The sequence below is a fragment of the Manis pentadactyla genome, chromosome 9 (assembly GCF_030020395.1).
Source record: "Manis pentadactyla isolate mManPen7 chromosome 9, mManPen7.hap1, whole genome shotgun sequence".
Classification (NCBI taxonomy): domain Eukaryota; kingdom Metazoa; phylum Chordata; class Mammalia; order Pholidota; family Manidae; genus Manis; species Manis pentadactyla.
This window is the reverse complement of record NC_080027.1, coordinates 53,204,677-53,230,189: the sequence shown is the minus strand read 5'-3', so window position 1 is coordinate 53,230,189 and position 25,513 is coordinate 53,204,677. Positions and strand designations below refer to the sequence as shown.

Sequence of the window (25,513 nt, the reverse complement as noted above, 5' to 3'; positions counted from 1 at the left end):
TATTCATTTGACAAGGCAAATTTAGCATTTTCAGAATGTTTCAAACTAGACTTTTCTACTAAAGTCACCATAAAGGTGGCTTTACTTCCAGGTCAGAATTCATTTTTTTATGCTTACCTCATACTTAGAACTAAGGAGAAATGTTATAAAATTTGTCTTCTCAGAGCAAACTTTATTCATTTCTCATTTCTTCTCAGCCTCTGTCACTTTGGATTTTAAGATGGGGGTGGAAGGAAAGAGAAGGGAGGTGGAGGTTTCAAAGAGCAAAGCATCTAGAACAGCCAGCAGTGAGGAGCCTGTGGTCCCCAGTGAGCTGTCTCTGAGCTTTGTGAGAAGTCTGCTGTGTGGCCTGTCAGAGACTCACTCACTGAATCACCAGGTAACAAATGCTGCCATCCTTGGATCAACCATGACTCCACCTAGATACAGCAGATGCTATATCTGTCCCCAAGAGCTTCCTCTGAAGAATGTCACACTCCTCCCTCCTAGGAGCTGCTGCCTGCCGAGGCAGGCTGACACTTCTACTAGCACACACTCTCTCCCTGACTGGTTTGCACCTGCTATTTTGTGACTGTCCCCCTCAGGAGGGGCATCAACAGTGGAAATGTAATTTGCTGCCACTGCTGTAACAACAGAGCAATAGGACCTCCCACCAGGCCTCTCTGCAAGAGAAAAGCTAGAAAAGTCTTGGATCAGCCTAATTTTGCAGCCCCCAGTTCTGTCATAATACAGCCTTGGGTGGCTTTGGAACTAAGGTCAGGAGGGCAGAGGACTCACGTGGTAGTGAGAGTGTGGCTGGAGGCAGGAAGGACCAATTTAGAGAATCTGCTCAAGGCAGCAGGGCATTCTCCACGTCCAGGCTTCAGCTGCAACCTGCACTCCAGTAAAGGTCCCTCTAAGAGGCCGGGCACAGCCCAAGAAGGAATCACCAAGCCAGGTCTCCTATGCAGGGCCCGTGAGTCAGGGGAGGGTAAGCTGCTAACAACTGGGAAAAAACTGTAGCCTTGATTTGCTTTCTATTACTTCCAAAGTTCCCTTCAGGTTAAATGCAGTTAGCGTAAAGCTGAAAGCCAGCTGGTCTGAGAGAGCTCGGGGTAGAAAGCCACATCAGGCTAAGGCACCCCCTTCCCTTTCCTTAGGATGTGGTGGTGGTGAAATGACTGTTAGACAGGGACCACACTCACAGAGCCTCTTCCAGACACAGAACTCTAAGCAGGCTGAACCTGAACCTAAACTCAGCTGAACCAGAAACAGGACAGTTTGGAGGCAGAATGAGTGTCCAAGCTTACCTTGCATTTTTAATCCTTCCTTGGTGCTCTGTGTATTCTAACCTGGGGGGAAAAAAGAAAAAGATAAAAACACAATGTCCTGGAGATTAATTGCAAAGTTATACATTTATTTTCTTTCCCATTTAATTTCCCCATTTAAACCCTGTCAACTATGACACACAAGAGCCGTTAGTGTGAGCCACACTGGGAGCTGGGGGGACAATCCTGAGCCAGGTTCACGGCCTCCTTGCTTATCCCCATTGCGGACAAGGGTGGAACCTCCCTCAAGTACCAGCGTGTAATTAGGCAAAGAAAATGGCCGTAAGGACACAGAAGCTCAAATGACTAGTTTTTTGGTACCTTCCATGAGGGTCATCTTTGTCTGTGTCCATGCTTTCTCTGAAAAAACAAGAGAGAATGTGACTGTTAAGAAGGGCATACAGAATAGCTTCTTAACGTAATGCAGAGGCTCTCAGTTATCCAGAAACCAAACAGAAAGCTCAAATAACCATAGTATTGGTTACTGATGTATTAGTCAAACAAGCATAACTTGAACCTACTATAAAACTAGGCCTGGTTTTCCAGATGATGCAAAGTTTTGTATAGTCTCAATTGAGTTTGTGTGTTACCATATATTTTAACCACATTTTGTTTGAAAATCGAGAACACATAGCATTTCTGGAGGCCCTGGTTAACCGAAGTATCCAAATAACTAACATCTCATTGCCTCCCTCACTTGGCACGAGCAGGGCCTATCCACCTGCAGAACACTTCAGGCATCAGGTATGTGTGTGTGCACATATGTCTTTAGCAGGAGGGGGTGAGGAGGGAGAGGCTTTGTTCTTGCAAAGAAGAACCAAAAGGCAGAGGCCTTAGGCAGCTTTCCCAAGGCACTGCCTCCCATGTTCTGGTTCTCAGCCAGGTGGGAGACCCCCAGGCCTGAGAAACTGGGATAGAGGAGCGGAGGGGGGCTGAGGATCCTGGGGTCACAGCAGGGATCTGCCTCATTTTCACAGAGCCCAGAACTTTAGCTTTCACAGCCCCTGTGGTCCAGTAGAAACTAGCCTGTAATGCTCAGAGGGAGGGATTCCAATCTCCCTGGAGTCAGTGTGCACCGTTCTCCAGCCCCTAAATTTATCAGGAGGTCTCTGCCACCTGGGCCTTTCTCAGTTCTCCTGTATCCCATTAGAAAGCAGGGATTATGGCTCTTCAAACAATGTCATCCCAAGGGCACAAACAGCTTTCTCAGCAGCACTGTTGTATCATGGAAATTCTAGAACGGCAGTTCCCAGCCAGGCACCCTTGATTTCCTCACAGGCAAAGAGTTTCTCTAGCTAGTCCTAAAGTAGAGAGGAAATCATGCAGAATATGACTCCCCTATTGCTTTGTATCTGCCCTCTGAGGTCAAGGTCATCACTTCAGATGAAGGGAAGTTCCACCTAACAAATATGACTCTAAATACATTCAAATGATAGGGAAAGGGATTATCGCTGCTTAATTAACAAGGTCTCCACGAATTACAGAAGATTGACAAACTGGGATCCATGAGGCAAACCTGAAAGTCTTGTGTGGTGACAAGGTTGGAAACCATAGCTCTAGACAGCAGAGGTCTTAGAATATGTCAGTGGCTCCATTAGCACTTGCTGGAAATACAGGATCCATGGGAAACAGCCCCTGGATCCCTGCTGGGGAGCTATTGCTGTGGAAGAACACCCTCCCTGTCCTCACACCTATTCTCCGTCCCCAGGGCACTGGCTCTCTTAATCCTCTGAGATAACCTACACAGCGATCATAGTGTCTTCTAGGGGGCACCTGACCTCCAGCCACTGTGCTCCCCAAGTCTCACCTGTGACCTTTGGCAGAAAGGACATCTGCTGGGTGGGGCACCTCCTTGGAGATGCTCCCTCACTGAACAAAAGAAACATCTTCACTTCTCACTCTTAAATGGACGTTTGGATAAGATTCCACACAGTTGCCTCCACAAAACCAAACGTACCTTTGAATGTTCTACACAGCCTCATTCCCTAGGTGTGCATGCAGACATAGATGAGCTGACTAAGTGTGAACATTTACTTACTCAAAAGAGAAGTCATCAAGTTTAAAAAGAAACGAAGGTACTATGTAATATACCAGGTACACACTAATTTAAATAATGTTTAAGGCCAATATCAATGTTCCTCTTTGCTTTCAGAGACCTCTACTGTTCATTCCACCAACATAACGAAGCAACTGCTCTCTTCCTCCGAGAGAGGCCCCCAGGCAAAGCTCTTTGCTCCACTGAGACTACATCCACAGACTTACCCATCTTGCCGCAAGGACCAAAGGAAGACAAAGAAAGGGGTAAAAGGCAGAACTGGGCTTTAAGGCTTTTCTTCTTCCCTTGACGTGGGATAGTTTAGGGGCAAGAGGGGAAAAGTGAGTGCCTTAGCAGTGCTGGAGGTTCCCTCCCGCTTGCGAGGCAGGGAGATGGTAAGCGCAGCCCCCTAGAGCCGGAGCATTCACTCCCATCCCTTCGTCCAGGAGAAACAGGAGAGGGCCCCTCAGTGTTCATGCCCAGGGACTGACACCAAGTTCAAGCAGAGGCAGGTGACCCCTACAGGCCTTACTGGTAGTCGGTAGAGCTGCCCTTCCGTTTGCGGTTGCAATCCATGCCACTGGTGCCCAGGGGACTGGACAGGAGGTCGGTGGTGCCCGGCGACATGAAATCACTGATTGTTGAGGAAATGTCCATTCTCTGGTCCGCCATTGGAGGTCTGGAATCAGTACAAGGAGGCACAGAGGCGTGTTTATTTCTACCTCTCTCCTAAGGTGGTGGAGGCTGGGGTGCTGTGGAGGGACAGGGTACTCATTTACTATGCTCCCACATCTCTCACCCAGCCAACTCGAACAGGGACAAGGTCAAACAGGAGCATCATAGCTTTAGTATATGTGATTTCCGCTCACTTGCTTGCTTATCTGATGAAGACACAAGGCTCAGAGAGACTGAGTGGCTTCTGCTCGGCCCCCAGGCTAGAGTGTGGGTGAGCCAAGCCAGAACCCCCCTGGGGCTCTAGGAGTCCCAGCCCCATGCTCCTCCCAGTGAGGGGACCAGCTGTCCCAGATGTTCTGACAGGCTTAAATTTCTCTTCTTCTAATCAATACATCTGATTAATGAAATAAATATGACTTACTTGTAATCTTTGTATTTTTGTTACAACTTTTGTAAAATTTGTAGGAAGGCAGAAAATCCCTTCTCAAACTAAGTCTCACTTGGGAGTCAAGAAAGTAGGGTCCCTCTCTATCACCCACCCAGGCAGAGTCTGTCCTGTACCCGGCATCCCCTGCAAGGAAAACCTTGCACATGAGCTGAAGACATTGTAGGCAAACTGGCTAGACATTTTGAGAATTCACATTTCAAAAGCAGAAGCAAGTCAGCCCAACGAGGCTGACAAGTACCTGGCAAGGGCCTCCAACGCCAAGCCAAAGAGGACCGTGTACTGCCCACAGTCGGGTCCACGCTCCACACTGTGTGACTGGGGCTGTCACTCCCTCTCTCTGGGCCCAAGTTTCCTCATCTGCAAAGCAAGAGGTGAGTGTGAGCTCTTGCTATCACTTCTATGTCCACAGGTTCGTGAACCAGGCCCTCCTGGTTAGGTGTGTGCCAATTTTCTACTTTCACAACCATTGTTAGAGTGAACATCTTTCTGCATATAACTCTGTGTATTTGAGCTTTTATCTCTCATAAGTTTCTAAAAGTAGGACTGAAGGTCAAAAGGGGACACACATTGTACATTTCGGTACATACTGAAACACTGTGCTCCAGGAAAGAGCCAATAATTAATTCCCCAACAACAGCTCTTTCAATCTGAAGGGAAAAGCAAAACCTCCCTGTTTTAAATTATTATGCCTGGTGCTCCCAGCTCTATAGGCATTTCTGTTTTCCTTTGTGCCTTCTTGTTCTGTTTTCCACAACACTGTCTTTAGAACTGCCCCTGGGCCCCCTAACTCATGTTCACCTGGGCACCTGAACCTGGGGAGGCCAGCTGCCCTCACTTGCAGTTCCCCCTCCCCTCTGTAGCCCAAGGCTGCCGGTGGCTCTGACTCCTCTGAGCCATTTCTCCTCCCACTCTGCTACTGGGGGTCATACGTTCTCTTTTCTCCTCCAACCTCCAACATGTCCACAATCCACACTCTCAGCCGGTCCCACTTCTACTTCACTGAGAAAAGAGGCCATGGTTACCGGCCTCCCAGATGCTGTGGGTGAGGGGGCCTGATGGGTGCCGATCCCATCCTCTCGCCACCCAGGACTGCCGCCTCAGTAGGCACCCTCCCTGCCCGCAATCCTGCATCAGGCACCTCCCCCTCCACCGGAAGACTCCCATCAGGTAAAAACCTGCCGCCACAGCTCTCACAAGAGGGGAAAAAAAGGAAAACCTTTGAACTACATTCCCCTTTCAGTTACCCCTCCCTCCCCCCATTTCCCTGTTTCCAATTTCTTTCTTCTTACTGCCAATAACCAACTCAACTCAGGCTTTTGTTCCCATCATTGCAGTAGGACAGTCCCTGCTGGGTCACCAGTGACCTCCCTGTCACTAAATCCAATGGCTGGTTCTCCCTTCTCTGCTCCCTGCCCTGCCGGCAGCCCCTGAGAGAGCTGGTCCCCCTCCTGGTCTCCAGGCCCGGGGATGCCGCCGTCTCACGGGTCTCCCCCTGCTTCAGTGGCTGGCCACTCCTTTCTGGTCTCTTTTGCTGGTTCCTCCTCATCTCTCTCCCCTCTAACTGAAAGTCCCATGGATGTCCTAGGACCTCCTCTCTGCTTATACTCCCTCCTTACACAAACTCCCTGTCTAGTTTCACTGCTTCAAATACTATCCATGCTCTGACGACTCCCAGACTTTCATCTCTAGCTGGACCTCTCCCCGAATTCCAAACTTGTATAGCCAACATCTCCCTGACATCTCCCTTTGCGTATACAACAGAGCCCTCAAACTGCAACCCCCTTGACCAAAGCCTTGGTCCCCCCACGCCAAGTCTCGTAGTCACACTCGCTAAGTGGTGCTTTGTTCCTGGAAGTCAGCCCGACTCCTTCTTTTCACAGCCTGCGCCCAACCCATCAGCAATCCTATCAGCTCAACATTCAAAATAAAAAATAAAAAATAAAAAATTCATTTGTGTTTTTTTCCTTTATATTTCTTTTGCCTTTATATTTCTGCTCCAAGGTCCTCTCATCAATGAAGCCTCCCTGAATAGCCATAGAATACAGCTGCCCCTTCAACCTCCCTAAGCATTCCTACCCCACTAAATTTTTTTCTATAGCTCTTACCAAAATCTGGCCAGCACTGACCAGCCTCTTTCTCTAGCTTCCGGCTGTCCTCCCCATCAGACTCAGCATCAGAGGAGCAGGGATTTTGTTTGGTTTATTGCTTGTACCCTTAGTGCCTAGAACTTTCTAGCACCTAAGTAGTCAAATAGATGTTGAATGAATGAATGAATAAACTTGTATGTTAGGAATATTAACTCTTTGTTAATCATAGATGTTGCAAATACTCCCCCTCCTTGTGCCTTTTGCTTATGATATTTGTATGCACTACTAAAACTGACATGTTTTAAAAAGCATTTTCTCAACCCAAATAAAGATAGTCATCTCTTTACTGATATTTTTATAAGTGTCTTATTTATGAAATTTAATCTATTTGGAAGTTATTTTTGGTTCATTACCTAAAGTTGGGAATTTCTTCTTTCCCTCCAATGGATAGACAACTGTCCCAAAAACATTTACTAGACCATACATCCTGTCACCAGTCATCTGAAATGCCATGGTGATGTATTGTCTACTTTTGGACATTCTGTTCTGTCCCTTCGATCTAGTTATTTCCATTCCAGTGCCACACTCTTTCTTATTGTGGCTTTATAATACACTTTAACACCCGATAGAACAAATCCTTTCCCTCTTATTGCTTAGCTTTCAGGATTTCCTTGCTATTCTGATTTTATCCTTTGAGAAGCATTTTATAGCCATTTAATTACATTATAGGCCTTGAAGGTGGTAGCTATTGTTTTATTAATGACATTAAGAGAAGTAGGTCAGAAATGAGTATAGAGCCCTACCCTCAGGGTCTGTGGCCCTTTGGGCTGCATGTCAGGCATGAGGTGCCACCTCCAGTCCCCATTCCCTCCTTTTCCTGAGCAGCCAGACAATTTGCATTAAGGTAGAATAGTCCAAGTTTCAGGGCTCCTGGAAGAAATCACACTTCCTGAAGAAGACGTACCGTGGAAGAGGCCAATGAGAGCAGTTGGCAGGGGAGGGGAATGGAATTGATTTATTACCTGAAGCTCTAGCTCTTAAACCTCAGATCCACTGTGGGAGGAGCAAGGGGCTACTGGACGTGTCGGTCACCTCAAAGCGATTTTCATGTTTTGTAGCTCCCTTGCAGGCAGTCAACTTCTTCCAGAAACCTGCAGTGAGGCCCACAGGAAAAGAAACCCAGACACATCACTTTAGGGTAAGTATATTTAAAAATCCCGTATTAGCTAAGGGAGATGGGGGTGCTAGCTCTTCACTCCTAATTAGAGCATTAATTTGGACAGCTCACTATCCCATCCTTCAGCTGCCTGTTAAACTAAACTGCAAACACGTAGTGGAATCTGGCAGGTGATCATTTCTGTGAAAAACAAAGCTTTTTAAATTACTAAACAGGAATGCTTGGCCACGGCCCTAGGAGAAAGCAGATAATTATATTTTTCATTTCTCCCACTGGGTCAGGCAGTAAGAGTAGTGAACACTGCTTGAGTGTGTACTTTGCGCCAGGCCCTGCTCTTACTGCATTATGTAGACTGACTCACTTAAGCCTGGAAGTAACTGTGAGGTAGGTACTACCGTTTTCTTCATTTAACCAATGAGGAGAACGGGGCAGAGTGAGGTGAAAAAAGCAGCCGAGTCTCATATCCGGAGAGCCGCGGAGCTCCAGAAGCCACCCTCAGCTAACGCAATTGCTCACCGCTCTCAGGTGAGGCTCGTTACCTGAACAGACACAACAGATACAACAGAAAACAAGTGCTCAGAGACCCAAAAACAAACTCCACTGGGCCAACACCTAAAGCTGCTGGGAACAAGGTACAAAGTTTAAGGAAAAGGTCCGCAAACCTCAGGTTCAGAGTCTGGGCACACATGAAGCTCAGGGAGAAATCGCTTCTGAAAAGGCACACACGTTAAAGTGGCAGCGGCCCACCTGCCACAGCAGGGCAGAGGTCTCCACTGCGCCCTGGCCCCTGCAGCTGGGACGGACTGCTCTTCTGGAACAGAGGGGGTCCCCCCCCCACCCTCCTCCGCTCTCCGTGCTCTGCCTGGAGATGGCAAACTCAGATTTTAAATGGGGCTTTCTGGACCTTCCTGGAGTCAAATTCTGGGGTTTCACACTCTGCTGGCTAATTCTTGCAGTCTTTGGATTATCTTTGCCTTGATCATGAAGGTCTTCAAATGAATATCCAGAAGTAGGCCAGATTTGGTCCTCCCAATTTATTCTCCTGTGCAATCTGATGCACAGACCTTTCCTGTCTGACTCTGGTAACCCAGTCTGGACATGTGCAAACAACGAGACCAGGAACTTTGAACTTCCAGTCCCTAAAGCCTCAACTGGTACAGCAGCGGCAAATGAGTACCAAGTCCCCAGGGCAGGCCTGGGAGGGACACTTACCATCTGTGCAGCGTCTAAATCTGAGTCCCTCATGCAGGTCCCCACACTATTCACCCAGCCCCCAAATTGGTGACCCAGGATCCAGCCTGACATCCTCCCCTCACTCCTTCGCACACTCCAGAGCCCCCCAACAGCCCTCTGCGGAACGGGTCCAGCCCCTTCCTCCATACCAGCTGCTCTCCTCTCCAGCCTTACCACCTCCTCACTGTGGTCAGAGACAGGACACCCCACTGCTTAAAACACTTCAATGGCTTCACTGCTCTGCCCCAAGCCTTCCAGGTGAATCCCCAAGCTCCCCAGCAGGAAACACCAGGCCTCCACCACAGGCTTGCTCACTCTCCAGCCCAGCCCTCCTCCTCTGCTGCTGAAAGCAGACCAGGTATCTCTCCCTCCCCTCTTCCCTGCCCCAGCGTGCCACAAGAAGAGGAAGGGGAGCACTGCACTCAGGTTCAGATCCTTCGCTGCCTCTCCCTGTGCGGACGGTCTGCAGGCTGCCCCGTGCCAGGCCCAGCCATGCAACTCGCCTTCACTGATGAATGTGAGTGGAAAGGACAGTCACGACTTTGAACAGAACCTTTACCATGTGTTCCTCTGTGCCGAGACCAGCAATTCCCAGGCTAGAAGCTCCTCTAGCCAAGGCCCTGGGTGGATAGCAGCATGAGGGAGAAACAAATCTTTGCTACTGTAAGCCACTGAGAGCTTGAGGCTGTTTATTACTAGGGTCACCAACTCTTTTGTTTGCCTCAGACTTTCCCATTTTAGCACTAAAAGCTCTACATCCTGGGAAACCCCTTTGTCCCAGCCAAACCAGGGCAGCTGGTCACCTGATTCTTGCCACTCTGTCACTCATGCTAAGCTGACTGACACAGGCAGGAAGAAGGAAACACAGACCAGGATCTGGGAGGAGAGACGGGGACAGTGGCATTCACACCAGACTGGTCCAGTCTTCACATAAGCCTGTCTGTTCATTGTGACCATCATCCCAATTTTCTGGGTAAGGAAGTCAGGACCGAAGGGCAAAGTTACTGTGCTTAAGCTGGCATAGCTAGCACGTGGGGCATGTAGCTTAAGATGACCCAGCTGTGTCTGGCTCCCTGTGGTTCTTTCTAACTACCACACTGCTGCCCGCCCTGCCTCCAAAACCACCCCCACAAACTAAAACACAAAATCCCAGAAGATGATCCATCCTGGGGAAGGAATGCAAGGAAATGATAAGAAGCAACTCATGGTTCAGAAAAGCTGCAGACACAGAGCCCACAAGTTGTCCCGGGGCTTCCTGGCAGCCAGGGCAGAGAGGGAAGTGCTCAGCCCTCACCCAGGCTGGGAGGTATATCAGTCAGTCCATCCAGACAGACTGAGCATGGAGGGGTGTGACCAGGAGGTTCTCTCTGTGGGACCTGAGCAACGCTGTGCCGAATGGCGCCAGGGAAACAAGCTCTGAGTGAGAACAGAAGGCTTCCCCTTTTTGAAATGGGACCCCCATGAAACCCTGTCCCTCCTCTTGCCCCAACCCCCAGAAGTGACAGCTGGATGGCATTCTGTTAAGACCACTTTGTGAGGCCCCAGGATGTCACTGGGGTAGTGGCTCTCAATGGTGTGACTTAGTAAAAGGGCATGGCTGAGAGAGATGTGGAGGACAGTGAGTCTGCATCCTTGACCACCCTGTCCAGTAGCTGTCCACTTCCCGATCTACTCCCGCAAGACTCCCCACTCCCCAGAATGACCCCTGTGTGGCCACCTTAGCATCTCCACAGCCTGCAAGGAGCTGGCCACCAGCAAGCAGTGCTCGGGAAGCACCTTCCCTCCCCTGCCCATTCACCCCACATGCTGCTGGGGCCTGTCCCAAGGTTAACAGATGGAAGGAATGTGGGGGTGCTCCATCTGTTCTGGTGGTGGTGGCCTTTAAGCAGAGGTGAGAGGCTAACGGGGCCCTGCCCTCTGCAAGTGCCCCTTGGCCCTCCATGGTCACTCTGACAGTTGTGAGAGATTTGGTTGCCTTGCTTCGCATCAGATGGATTTGGAGAATGTTCACCCAGTGAGACCAGGTGCCTTGAGACTAAGGTGACAGGTGTTTGCACCAGAATCATTTAGCAAGCATTCTCTAGCCCCTAGCAGAAGCCAGGGCACTGGGGACACAGGGAGGAACCAGCAGTCCTTGTGTTCAAGATTCCCTCAATCTAGTTAGAGAGACAGTTTAAATAAAGACGTGATGGCACACTGACTATAATAGACAGTGCTGTGCTTCCAGCGGTGTGAGCAGTGCACGGCACAACTCCAGGATGTGCCTTCTCCTTTCTAAGTGGCAGAGATCTGTGGAGCCAGTACCAGGAATCTCCGGCAGGTGGCAGTCAAGTGTCTTGAGGAAGGAGTACCTTTTTTTCTAGCTGTGGGGCATATGTAAGGTACAGGAGCAGAACAGGGGAGAAAAAAATTAGCTTATTGGCAGATGTGTTGGGGGTAAGGGAAGGAGAAAGGTCCAGGGAGGAGGTAGGACTTGAATCAGGTGTCACAGGTATTTGCCTGGTGGACTGGATGGCTGGAAGTACGTCTTGAGCACAAGGGAGTGTATTTGTAGTGGCAGCCAGAGGCCTGGGGGACAGCTCTGTTTACCCAGTGGCACCTGTGTACCTAGTCCTGCTGGTAGCTGTTGAGCTTAGGAGTCCTGAAATCAAACATAAATCAAGGAGATTGCATTTGAACTACAGGGTTTGGACGCCTAGCTGAGAGGGTCTCACAAAGGGCAGGATTTCTGAGTCCTGGGGTATTTTGTGAATCAAAACAAGGCCAGTCTTTGTGGAAAAAAATTCTCCAATAACGTGGATGTGAAGGAGGTCTACAGAATTTCAGTCCTGGGAGCCCACTGAGGGCTGTTAGAGGGATTCAGAGATCTTAGTAAGAGTCACAAAACAGTCACAACCCACTCAAGGCACTCCATGAATGATAAGAGGGATGCCTTCCGAGACCTTTGCCAAGTCTATCACTGAGGTATAGGGAGGAAGACAAGCTGAGGAACAAGCCAGGGCCCCACAGGGCTTTCTGGGAAGACTCCTGGGCCTGGAGAGGGATGTACAGGCCACTGATGGTATCACTGTGAAAGTGGTCCAATCCCAGCTGACCAGCTGAGCGGCTGCCCAAACGGAGGTGGACCAGGATATGGAGGCAGAGCAAACAGAAGCATTATAACTAGAGCAACTGAGTAGACAAGCACATCCAGAACACTCCTTCAATAGGTTGGGTAAAAAAGACTGCAGAATGACCTGGAGTCTCAGGAATGGCAAACACCCCTGTAAACATCCACGAACCCCCTGAAAAGGGGACTGATAGTACTTAGTGCTTTTATGCACCACAGCCTTTATGACAGTGGTCAAGAGCATGCTCTCCACTGGGAGATGATGGCTGGGCTTCAAATCCTGACTTCACCATGTTAATACATGGTGCCTGGAGTACCAATTTCAGTTTCACTACAGGCACAGCACTTAACTCTGTGGGTTACAGTCTCCTGACCTGTGAGATGCTGGTGATAACATTACTGACCTCAGAGCTGTGGTGGAGATTAAAAGAGATAATACAAAGTGTTTAGCATGGTGCCTGGCATGTACTAAACCCTCTATAATGTTAACTATTTGTCTTCTCATCGAACCATCATAACAGTTCTATAAAATAGCTAATGTTCTCTCTCCCCTGGTTCAGATGAGGAAACTAAGTTTCAGAGAGGTTAAGTACCTTGACCAAGGTCAGTGACTTTGGGGAGGTAGATTTAAACCCAGGTGGGTCCCATCTAAAGCCCTTAGTCTCTGCTCAACATGGCATAGCCTCCACACAAATAAGAAATGGGCACATGCCAGAGCACACAGGGATTTAAAAATTCTTCCAACCAGCACATTCCCAAAGGTCTGTCATGGAACACTGATTCGTGGGACTTTAATGGTGCTGCACATGGAAAAAAATCAATGACTAAAGAAGTATGGGGACTGCTGGTTGAAAAGTTAGTTTCCCTTCTGCAAGGCTTCTCAGAACCTTCAACATGGCCCTGTGGAGTGTGAAGGTCCAGGAGCAGCAGAGTCTCCAGTTCCCCACATGAGCTCATCCACACACCGTTCTTCATCTAGCATGTAAAAGACTAAGTTCTGGTGAGACACACTTGATCTGCAGAACCATTCAGGAACCCCTCCTTGTGATCCTGCTTCCTCCGATGCTGCCAGTTTCCTGCTGAAGGTGCTTGGTATGGTTTTATAGTCTCTTGGCTCCTCTGAAAGCAGCCACAGGTCTGAGGTCCCTGCCTCACTTTTTCCCATGCATGGTCTCTGGCCACCTCCTCTGCCCATTGTGTGACCTCTGCCTCTCAGCACCCACATTCTGCTTGCAGAACCCACATGCATTCAGAATTGCCCGGACTTTGCTCCAAGGGCTTTCCTTCCAGCTGAGATTCAGGGTTTCTCTGCATTGCCCAGAGGATTACAGTGGAAGCTGAGGCTTCCAAGAGAGCTCACAGGTGCTGCCTGTCTGCAAGCAGAGCCCAGGCCTCGCTCTCCTCTGCAGCCCAGAGCCTGGCACAGAGGAGATGCCCTGTGTTGGGGTGGGGGGGGCTCTGTATCAGCCCCATCCTGGCTGCTCTGCTCTGTCAGCTCTGGGAGGCAGCCTCCTGGAGGGCAAAACTCTCCTCCTGACCCTCAGCCTCTAGATGCCTCTGCATTCAAAGATGGTGTGGACAAGGGCCCCCCTTTCCCTGTACCAAGAAGAATCAATGAGTCATTCACATTCACCAAAGACAGATCAATGTGGCTCCTGTTTTCATCTCTTCTTTTTTTTTAATGCTACTGAGTAAGAGAATAGAGACTGGCCCTGAAGATTCAGGGGAAGGACACTCTTTTCACCAAAAAACTTACTGCCTGAAGTTGAAGAAAGTTCTGGAAAACATCTGCATCTTGTTCTAAAGGAAACAAAAGGATGCACTGCTGTTATTTGGTGGTAAAGGGAAAGATGCTGGTATGAGGGAGGGCAGAATCAAAGATGGGGTGGCCTGAAAGGTGCTTTGAGTTTCTGGTTAGGGCTGTGGGTGGGGGCAGGCCAGGACAGGCAGCAGGGGGTCGGCCCAGGAAGCCTGAGACTCAGAGGGGAAACGGGATATGCCTTCCTTGAGAATCTGGGCTGAGAGGACTGCAGATGGAATGGATGTTAAGCAGTGGAGAAGAGGATATTGAAGGATCGTACATGGAGCGGCCCTCACTTTTTCACCATGGCCGAGAGCAAGGTCAACTGCAAAGTCGGATGGGGTCTGAGGACAGGCCGGGCAGGGGTGCGTGGCGAGTGGCACCGAGCAGCAGAGTCTCCAGGGTGAGGCCAAGCGGGTGTCTATGCAGAGCCAGCGGACCTGGCCCACCACCTGCCCAGCATCCCCCAAGCAGGAACAGGCAGAGCCAGGTTTCCTGAATGGCAGGGTACGGGGGAAGGGCAGGAGGACAATGTGAAGAGCAGTCGGGCAGGGCGGTGGTCAGCACAGGGCCTCTGGAGCCACACACCCTGGGTTCAGATGCCAGCTCTGCCGCCTCCTCGCCTCGTGTCCCGGGCATGGCCTCTGGCAGCTGCCGTTTCCTCAGCTGTAAAAGGAGGAGGATTCCTCCCCGCAAGCTGACGGCAGCAATACGTGGAAAGCCCTTAGAGCGCTTGTCCGATTAACTGTGGTTGCTGACGTGGATGACCTCGTGCTGCTGAGAAAAGGAGAGGCAGAGGCTGTGGCACGTTAGGCGCTGATGTCAAAGGCAGCAAGCTCACACCGGGACTCCGGGGAGGCGAGGCGGAGGGGAAGCGCAGCGGGGCTGCAGCGCCAGGCGGAGGAGCCCCAGGACGGCGAGCTCTGGGGGCCGGGAGGGAGGGGACGAGGGCACCTGGGATGGATGGACAACATCCCAAAGGGTGGCATCTGGCAGCAGGAACCACCAGGACTCAGCAGTTTGAAAGGTGAGTGCCCCCTTCATTTTACAGCCAATGAAACTAAAATACAGAGAAATGACTCCTCCCACAGAAAGCTGGGAATAGGATCGTGAGAAAGTTAAGTCAATGGGTGATAATAATGGAACTTTGGTGCTTCTCAGGACAATGAGATGGCAGAGCAAAGACAAGGATTTTCCTACAGAGATGGAGACCACAGAGGGGCAGCCAGCAGGCCGACAGGTGCTGTGCAGAGCCAGGCTGCCCCAGCGACCCTGGGATGAAACAGTGACCCCCAGCCAAGAGGTGTGGGGGCACAGGGAGGCAGACACAGCACAGGGAGTCCCCTTTATGTACCACATACCACAGGTTTTGGCTGATGGGAAAGGAGGCTTCAGATGTCTACCATGGCCTAGAGTCCAGAAGTAATCCATCCAACACAATTTACTGAGCACCCATATATGCCAGGTAATTTTTATGCTGAAAGAGTTGGTAATTTAGAAAATCCCCACCACAAATTAAATGTGGCAGTCAAATTTCAATTCAGGACAATTTTATAATAATAAAGACACTGTTAGTGTGGCCACAATCATTCATTAATCTTTCAACAAATATTCACTGACAGCATCCAAGTGCCAGGTGGGGCTGGGGGTGAGGGGACAAAGATCCTGGCCCTCAGTGCGTATCCGTTCTGGCGAGGAAGGCAAGCACAGGACATAAGTGAGTGAGTCCTGCTGGGAGGTGGGGAGAGCTGGGGAGAAGTCAGAGACTGGGAGAGGAGCGCTGGAGACAAAGGCAATCACAAGGCAAGGAGGTGAGAGAGTTCCAGGCCAGGAAGAGCCACAGCGAGGGGCTCGGGGGAGCTGAGAAGGTGAGAGGGCCTGTGGAGGGGAGGCCACAGGGTGCTCGGCAAGCCCTGTGAGGGCCTTGGCTTTGGTCGCAGTGAAATGGGCAGTGATGTGATCCCATCTGGGTTTTAAGCCTGGCGTCAGTGTTGAGAAGAGACTGGGGAGGCCTGTGGGGGAACCGTGTGTGGGGAGGGGAGCGAGCTGTGTGCGCACACGTGTGTGGTGGTAGTGGTGGTAATGGGGCTGTGAGTCTTGGGGGTAGGGGCAGTAAGGTGCAAGGGAGGCCAGTAAGGAGATGACAATGGTGTGGGAAAGGGGCATGCCTCAGCCCTGGTCTTAGGAGTGGACAAGCTCAGTGGCCATGGGGGTGAGAAGCTGTTGATTCAGGTATACTCTGAAGGAACAGCAGGTGGGACCTCCTGATGTTTCCAACATGAGGGGCCAGCCTGTGAACCGCACAAGGCCCCCAGCTATCAAGTCATGCTCTGTGACAGCTGGAGGGTAGGAGCCTTTTGTCAACCGCCCCACAGGGTGGCAGCCTTGGTGGCCGAGGCATATGAAGCGAGAGTTACCCATGGGGGTCTAAGCCGCCACACAGACGGCACAGCTGTGGGAACAGTGATAACCTCCCGCTTTCTGAGTGTCAAATGTGCCCATGACAGTGCTAGCCTGTACACAGCTCATTTAGTTCTGCCAGTGATGAAGGCATTATCATGTAGAAGATGACACTGAGGCTCAGAGAGGTGCAGCCACTTGTGCAAGATCACACAGCCAGGAGTGGGGAACAGGGACAGAACTCATATGTGCCCAACTCCAGAGCCAGGACTCTGTACAAGCTTTTCTTGCTAGTGACTCAGCAAAGAAAAGCAAAGACTCTGCCCCAAGTAGGAGAAAGGGCAGGGCCAGCTTGTGCCGTCCTCCCCCCTCTGCCTCCCTCCTACAGTGCATGGGGGCCAAAACCAGTAACAAGAATCTGACTCAACTCGAGTGCTGGGGGATTGGCAGGGGTGTTTAACTGGTTAATTCACAGTTAGCCAGATGATCCTTTCTGCTTTAACTCCAAACAACCATAAACCTTTCTAAAATGCACTTGTCCACTTGGCGAGCAGTTTGAAGAAGGCGATTTAATCTTGTGATGTGTCTCAAGGCCTCCAGCCATGCTCCAGATGGAGGATGTGCATCTGAGTGTATCCTGGCCCTGGGAGTAACCCCGAGAATTCCTCTATTAACTAAAATGGAATCAGCTTGTTTTCTTTCATCTACCTCTTTTCTACGCAAGAAGCCAAACAAATATTTCAAGTGATTTCAGTTTCACTTTTCTGCTTTGGTTGCAGCAAATGAGTGTTACATGACTGTGGATGTAAAAAACATTAGTTGTAGAGCTCAAGACACTTTTTCTGAGAAAATATTCAGTGCAGGAGTCACAACAAAAACAACAGTGCAGAAGTGCAGCAGCGGAAACCGTATGCGGGGATCTTATTTTGTGCCAGTCAGTGCTGCTTCATTTGGTTCTCGAAGAAGTAGCCATCCCTCAGAGGGCTCAGGTGAGCTGCCTGAAACGCCTCGGCTCTTGAGTGGGACTCAAACCCAGGTTTAAACCCAGGTCTGTTTGACTCCAAGCTTCCGTGACAGGTGAAAGTGTATTACCCTTCTGAATTAAACAAAACAAAAATAAAACCTAAAAGTCAATAAAAATATAAATATCTCAGTGGAAAAAATACTAAAGACTATGAATAGGTAGTTCACAAAATTCCCACAATTCATTTGTGCAGGCAGCGGCCATAGAACAACTGCAACGACCTTGGGGAAGAGCAGGAAGCCCGGCTGGTCTGCCTCTCTGTAAAAACCTACATGTGGACATTAAAATATATATATATATATATATGTACAGGTGGGAGGGTAGAAAAAACAGAGATGGCAAAGAGGAAAGAGGATGATAATAAAAACTCTGTTTCAGACTCTTTAAGGTTATGTATCTTCTAAAAGGAACAGGGGAAACATCAAAACACCTTATTTCTCTGACAATGGATGCAGTTAAAAATTGTGACTTCCATATATATATATACCTTTATGGAAAGGGACATTTCTAAGAGAAATGAAACCATTTCTTTCTCTTTCAAGTCTACCTGAAGGTTTCTCCACATAATTTATAAGCTAACACACACATGCACACACACACACACACACACACTACCTCTCTGACTTTTAAGGATTCAACACAAATATTTTTAATATTCCTTTTTTACTCTTGAAATGAAATTTGTAAATAATATACCCCACCAACACTTAAAATTTGAAAACAACAAATATAACACCCTAACTGTAATACAAAGAAGAAAGAAAATAAAATTAGTTAAGATAACATGTATGTCAATATGCAAATATGTTGGGCACAGCTACTCTAGGAGACATAACAGAAGATACAATGAGATACTGGTACCTAATGTATAACAGACAGGTAAGCCCCCTAAACTTGGTAGTTGTGTTTCTGGAAAATTCAGTATAAAAGGTATTAAAAACATACAAAACTTATTTGTGTTTATGTTGTAAAATGGAGTCTGACTCCAGGCTTAGGTAAGTTCCAGCAGGGCTTCACTTGCATGAATGTCCACGGAACTTTAAGAAGTTGCCATGGATATTGCATAAATCCTTTATTCTCCACAGGGTACATGTGGCATCCCTGCTGCCCCCCATGAGAGCCCTGTCCCTCATCATGTGACAGCCAGATCTCCCCACTCACTCCAAGGATGTCTCATAGGAGTGCTATGTACCCATTCAGAACAGATCATATGGTTCAACTCTGCTACAAAGGGAGCAGGGGCAGAAAGAGTTTGAGACAGTCACTGCAGCCATATAGCCACTCCCTTCCCAGTCACCAGCAGTCAAGACTGGAAAGGGAGGAGGGGTAGATCATGGAAGGAAAAGGAAATTATTCTCATATTTATATTTATTTATTTACTAATTGCTAGACATTGTGCCAGGAGCCTTCGGTTACGCCAATGCAGGGATCTCATCTAATCTCCTATTGGTCTTAGCGGTTAGTTCTAGTATCCTCCCCAATTTTCAAGTAAAGACACTACATCTCAGGGAGGTTAGGTCATTGCTCAGAGCCCCATTTTTGTTATTGACAGAACTGGGTTTTATTGAGTCCTTTTTCTATTGTTTTAAGCTGCTCTCCCTCCAGGTCTCAGGGCACCCACATTCTGGGGGCCAGGTCCCTCACTTGGCTGCTTTAATCTGTAGGAAATAGTAAGTGGGATTAGAAACAACTGACAAAGAGAAAGATGGTTCAGTCCCAGCTTCTCAGCCCTTCTGGCTCAGCTAATGTTTGGCCAGTGCCTGGACCAGAAGAGCCCAAGGGTTCCCAAGCACAGGGAGCAACTCTTGGTGAAGTCTGGGCCCTCTACCCATAGACTCCTGGGGGAGCCCAGCCCGAGCCCCAGCTAAGGGCTGGGGCGCCTGCCACAAAAGCAGGAAGGCTGTTCAGGGAATGAGGGCTCGGTCACCAACCTTGAGGCATCAGGTACGGGGAACACTTAGCCAGACACTGAAGCTCATGGCCCAGCTGCCTCTGCTTATTTTACCCTCCAAACATTCCAGTGGAAACATAGTGTGATTTCCCTCTTGCAGAAGAGGAAACCGAGACCCAGCGACTGGCATCTAATCACTCAGCTGATGAGGGACGAGGCCAGTGCTCAAGCCCAGGTCAGACTGGCCTCCGCCACTGCCCTTTACTGTACCTTCAGAAACCTTCCTGATTTATGCATTTCAGGGAAGTGTTTATTTAGCACCTACCATCCCATCTTTGGAGGGCAGGTGGGCATCACATCCCTCCAGCCCATAAATGCTTGGGGCTATGCTATAGGACTGAATATTGGATTATGTACTTGAAAAGATAGGTAGGACAGTCTGCCAACATAGGCACCTTTTTCTCCCTCTGCTTTCTGGCCACAAAGCCGTGGCTATGCACTTTAAACAAGAAACCTACTATATCAGACTTCATGTTCAGGAAAATAAAATACTAATTACCCATCTTGTCACCCTGCTCGAAACCCACCCCTGCAGGGCCAGCAGGGCAGGATGAATCCATGTGCTGACAGCAGTGTAAAGCCCTCTGCCCTGCAGTTGGTTGTGTCAAAACAAATTGTGCAGATGTTTCATAGAAAATGGTTCAACTCAGGCTCTCATTAAATAATTTCTTGCAAAATAAGTCAAAGTCTGGCCAGCCTGTCTAATGCACCATGGCCTTATTTTCTGTGAGATATGATAACCCCACAGCTAAGAGCACTGGAGCCAGACTGCCTGGGTGCAAAGCTCTGCTCTGCAGTTCACTTGTGTGACTCTGGGTAAGATCTGACCTCTGTTCTCCAGTGTCCACATTGGTAAAATGATGAGAGAACCCACCTCAGAGGGTGGTTGTGAGCAGGAAGGAAGACGATTCATGTGAGGCCCTTAGAACAGTGCCTGGCCCATGGTAAGCCCTCAGTGAATGGTGCCTATCACTTTTACCCATAATGGCTGCCATGTCACATAAAGAATGGTTGAAGGCAGTAGAGAACATCAACCCTGGAGAGGGAGAAAAAGGGGTCATTGAAGAAAAAGGGCTGAGAGTCCATGAGCACTATTTCCAAACTTAGAAAGTAGAATCATACCATACCTACAAACCTTTGCTCTGTTTTGCTACAAGGGGCAAAACTGCCTCTAATCCAAGAGGCAGATTTGGAATAGAATAAAGAAGGATTTTCTAACAGCAGACATGTCCGGAAAGGGGGGGTAGGATGCCTGGTGCGGGGGGACCCGAAGGGCTAGGGGCCTGCCTGTCATGAACAGTACACATGGGATTTTCTTGCACAGGAGGGTGGCCAGGGGAAGTTGCTGCCCCTTCCCGCTGGACATTCTACCACTCTGGTAACTAGCAAGTGAGTGCAGGGAGCCAGGGAGTGGCTGCTCAGCCTGAAGGAAGGAGGACGGGCCTTGGGCCAGTCTCATCACACACAACCTTCAGGACGTTCTCTTCTGCTCTCAGAACACCAGCTGGTGGCAGCCACGGTGCCTGGGACCAGCAATGGCCCAGGGAAACTCAGATGGGTTCTTGAATGTCTGGTGGATGCCTGGAGAAGTAGTTCAGGGAAGGTGTGAAATGACAGGCTGTGGTAACAATCTACCAACATTTTTTTACTTCAGCGAATTTAAAGACAGATCAGACACTAAATGCCACTGTTACCTGGGGGTGCACAGTTCACAGCTCCACGGGTAGCGCCTGGGACAGGACGGTGAGGTGGTTCCAGTCCACAGGCAACTTCCCAAACTCTTTCCAGGGGAAGGTTTCAACGTTCGTCACCACCCAACCTTTAACTGACACAACCCCCCTGACCGGGCTTTGCGTGTCTCCTGGGCCAGGCGTGACCGCTGCTGCCCCTTCCCGCTGGACATTCTACCACTCTGGTAACTAGCAAGTGGCTGCCGGGACAGGGCAGGGCCAGGAGCAGGAAGCAAGGGGAAGGGGAGGGTCTGCTCCCTGAGAACTGATTCAGAGGTGGGACACCCAGGAGGTATCCTCCGTCAGCAAATACTATTGCCTTCGTAAACTATAAAAATGAAAAATATTTGTATAACTAGAGCATATTTTAGCAACAAAAATATTATTAGGCTGTATTGAAACTACAGTATAAATCCAAGAAAAAATATAAAATTCTCAAACTAAAGCTCATCAGCTATTTTCCAAGTATTTCCTCTGCATTGTTACTGCTAATTTAGATTTTCTCGAATCTGAAAACTCAAAAGCAGGTAAGTGGCTAGAGGTACCAAGAGATTAAGAAAAAAAAATCATGGAGATGGCCCTGGGGACAGTCCATGTACTGATCTCATACTTTGCCACCTGGAAACACCTGGCAACACGCTTGAGAACTACTGTCCAGGGCGGCTAGGAACTTGCTGGGCAGGAAGACAGACCATCTCTTCTCAATAACCCGAAGGCTGCCGCCTGAGTAACTCCGGCTCCCAGGCTGCCGGGTCTGCTGCGGGCCTGGCCCCTCTCCCCCCTTGCCAGCCTCCTCCGCAGGGTAGGCTCCTGTCCCAGCACGTCCTGTTGGCTGGCTAGCTGGAGCCATCTCCCACTCTTCTTCCGCCCCTGTAATCTCTCCTCTCCTGCTCTGTGCTGACTGCTACCGCCTTAACTTAGCCTCAGGTCGGCCCTCCTGGCACAGCCACTAAAATCACTGGCCTCCAGCATTGCCAAGAGGAGACTCTTCCAGGAGCTTTCATAGTCCGCCCTGCCTCATAAAGGCTTCTCTGGCTCCCTCTGCGCCCCCCGCAGCCTCAGAAAGGGAGCTGGCACCCAGAGCCCACCCTGGCCCAGGCACTGTGCAGGGCATCGGCCCAGGGCTGAAAGAGGCAGGCTCCTGCTCATGGGCCAGCTCGTCTGTTGATACTGGAGTGCAGCACAAAGAAGGATCCTGAGGGTCTGAAAAGAGACCCTGTGACCAGTTCCTACTCCCCTACCTGGGGCCAGAGGACAGCCATGCTTGTGTTCCTGGCCTGGGCCCCAGTCCTCACTCCCTTTGGAGATGCCATGAGATCTCCTCAATGATCTGCTTCCCCGGCTCCTCCAAAAATGCAGCATTTCCGTTTGCCGGCACAACCTCCGCACCATACTTTCCCTCCCAGTGCTCAGCCAAATGGGCTTTTTCCAAGAGAAACTTCACGGCATCTATAAAGCTTCTTCCCCAGTTGGGTCAGGGAGCAACCAGTTGTACCTCTGCCTTGGTCCAAATACACAGACTCCACAACTCGCCCCTCTCCCCATCTCCCTCGCTCAGTGAGCCCATTGGTTGTACACATATAACTTGGTTTATGCATGTGGTGATCATTTGACTGTCTTAATGTCTGTCTGCCTGAGACTGTGAACCCTGAAGGGCAGAAATCAGACCTGTATAATTCACTGGCCCTATTCTTGGCACAGCAGACCGCTGTCAGAGAAAAGCAGAGAGATGGCAGCCCCAGCCCAGCAATGCGGGACATGCCACGGGGTCCTGGGCAAGTCACTCTCCTCTCTGGGCCCCAGCTTCTCCCCTACAGTAAGATGTGCTTGGACATTAGGGCCTCTGAAGTCTCATCTGGCTCCAACTCACTAAGAGAACACAGACCAAAAAGCACTGGATTCGTGTCTTTTTATGACTATGTGGGTAATAATCACACAGAGCTGGGCTCAGTGAGATCCCACAGCACAGCTCCTCTGAGCGGCATGGATCCTCCGTCACGCGGAGCAGAAAACCCTGAAGTGGATATTTGGTGCGACGGGATGCATGCTTGTGTAGCTAAGTATAAGGGACAATGAAGACTGATTTTTATCTTCCTCTGAGAACATAAGTACACTCTTCTATATTTATACCTTCCATCTCCTAATTTAGACAGTGCATAACTTTTTCTGATCAGTACTCACTTGCCAATAATTTCACTCTACATCTAAATGAAGAAAAGGAGTCATATAAGTTCACAGATTGAATGGATGGTTGATTTACAAAGCCCTTAAAATGTGGCTGCAAGCCGATGCTGGCAACCCCATAATTAGATATGGCATGCTCTGCGATGATGTATTTTTTAACTGTTTTTTAATAACTCAGTTCTCCTTCTGGGATGAGGGGGAAAATGGTATCTGTTAAAAATAAATCAAGATTTAGTGGCTCTTCAGCCTTCTGCTGCTTGTTGTTCACTATTTTCTATAAATAAAAAAGCCCTGCCCTATAGTGCACTATAAACACCCACAGACACTCAGAGCCAAATTCTTCCAATTATGACCCTGTGCCAGTTGCCAAGCTACTGCAAGGACCTACTTGAAAGGCAGCCATCTAGGCCATTTCCTGATTCAGCTGCCCTGTAGCAAGGAATCAAGGCCTGCATGCTGCTTTGGCATTGTATCTATCCAAAATAATTGCTTCATTTTCTTGAAATTAAGCCCTTTCCTTGTGATCAAATTACAGTTCAGAGGTAAGTAAAAAACTAACCAACTGTCCACCTGTCCGTCTGCCTGCATCACGTGTGTATTTAAGATCCTGGGTTGTCATATGTTGGACTCAAGTCAGGCAGCAGAAATGCATTCACAACAGTGCCTTGAATGGCACTGAACAAATCAAGGTCAAATGAAAGTAGGTCAGATGTGAATGTGACAGGTGAGTCAGAGGCAGCCTGCCCTTCTGTGCAGCAGTGTCTCCCTCACTAATTGGTTTGGGTCAAAGTTGCCCCATGCAGCAGGCACAAATGACCACTTAAAAATCCATACTATACCCTGAGAGAGGTGATATGGCAGGCCTTGGGTGTTGGTCTGATGGCTCTGTGGTTCAAATGCCAATGCACAAGTCAGGATTGCCCCGGCTGCCCAGCTTTCATGTGGCCTCAACAAGCTCTTAAAAAACAGCATGCAGAGAATCAGGAGATTGCAGTGTGCCACAGTCTAACTGAGAGAGAAACCACTTCCACCTCCTTAGAAACCATAACACTCAAAGCTGCAGTGGAGCAAAATGGGCTCAGGATGGAAATGAATCCCCCGCCCTCACAATACGTAGGCTCCTCATTCACTGTCAGCTCAGCTAGGAGAAGCAATGGCCGGTGCTTGCCAAGAGGTCTTCAGAGCACCCTGCAATGCGTCTGCCGGCCCCAGGAGCTCAAACTCAGCATGGGGAACCAACTAGTGAACAAGTGCCACCAAAAAGAGAGTACATGCTGAGGTCAGATTTTCCCAAGCTCAAAATCAGGACCTGATATACTAAGAGGGGCAGAATTGTTCAAAGCAGAAGCGTGTTGGGGAACTTGGGACCACGGGCCACAGATCAGCATGTCTCTTCAGAGAGGTATCCTCTGGCCATACAACCTGAAGTGCCCTTCCATGACTCACATACCACCTGTGAGTTCTAGTTTCTGAAGTGATTTTGTCTCTTTGTGTCTCCTTCATTTAGCACATGAGCACCATGAGAGCAGAGATCCCCTCTGTCTTGTTCTTGAGTGTTTCCAGAGCAACTAGAACAGTGACTGGCTCATAGTAGGTGTGCAATGAATATTTATTACTCATCACTACTGTGAGTGAACGAGCCCATGCCAACCTCCAGAAGAACACTCTACATGCCAATTGCCCTCAGTCCTCACAGCAAAGTCAGGAGATGAAATTATTCTCTTTCCCATACAATGAAAAATATCAAGGCTCAGAGAGGGTGCATGTTTTTCCCAGGGCTGCACATCTAATGAGTTGATGGAGCAGGAAGTTGCGGAGCCAGGCGTGAAGAGTTCTAATCCTGGTTATGAAGTGAGCATCTGTTGCTTTTATAATTGAGAAAAGGCAAAGGAAGAAACTTTAGAGGAAAACCTACGCATCAGAAACAGCTTTACATCAAATGATCTAATATATGGTGGGTTCAGTTCCTGTACCTCAAAACCCAGACCCACTCTATTTGCAGAGGGCACTGGCTCCATAGCCAGAGTGGAAGGAAGAATTCTGGGGTATCCTTTATGGTAGGTTTGTTCCTGTCTTTCTGTGGGGCCCCAAAGGCCAGGCAGTGGGGAGGAGCTATCGGTAAGGACACCCGTGACTCTTGTCGCTGTTAGAAACAGCAGGCTTATTCCATGGTTTGCTGGAAAGCTTCCAAGGAGAGGCTTACAAGCAAGTTGGAAGACTAAGGAGTTAACATGCTTTAAATCTGCCTTTTCTCAAACCCATTACCTTAAAAACCAGAATGGAAAAAGGAAAGAAAGCATACTTTTTAAGATTGAAATTAAAACATTTTTTAAATTGAAAGAGACATTTACC

General features: G+C 49.1%; 1 protein-coding gene across 16 annotated transcripts in view; it reads right to left on the bottom strand.

Annotated features, from left to right (window-relative positions):
• Positions 1-25,513, bottom strand: part of BMAL1 (basic helix-loop-helix ARNT like 1) — a 99,751-nt gene that overhangs the window by 26,174 nt on the left and 48,064 nt on the right. For 4 of the 16 annotated variants that reach the window (XM_057507403.1, XM_057507396.1, XM_057507399.1 and 1 more), the window contains 6 exons: positions 7,575-7,703; positions 4,704-4,822; positions 3,875-4,021; positions 1,629-1,667; positions 1,290-1,331; positions 778-873 (listed from right to left, as the gene is read on the bottom strand). In XM_057507403.1, coding sequence (XP_057363386.1) covers positions 778-873; positions 1,290-1,331; positions 1,629-1,667; positions 3,875-4,014 — 317 coding nt within the window. In that variant the 5' untranslated portion in view covers positions 4,015-4,021; positions 4,704-4,822; positions 7,575-7,703. Of the gene's footprint in view, positions 1-777; positions 874-1,289; positions 1,332-1,628; positions 1,668-3,050; positions 3,155-3,874; positions 4,022-4,703; positions 4,823-7,355; positions 7,489-7,574; positions 7,704-13,827; positions 13,872-14,460; positions 14,650-25,513 lie in introns of those variants that run through there. The other 12 variants (XM_057507406.1, XM_057507405.1, XM_057507408.1 and 9 more) reach the window with 8 other exon arrangements.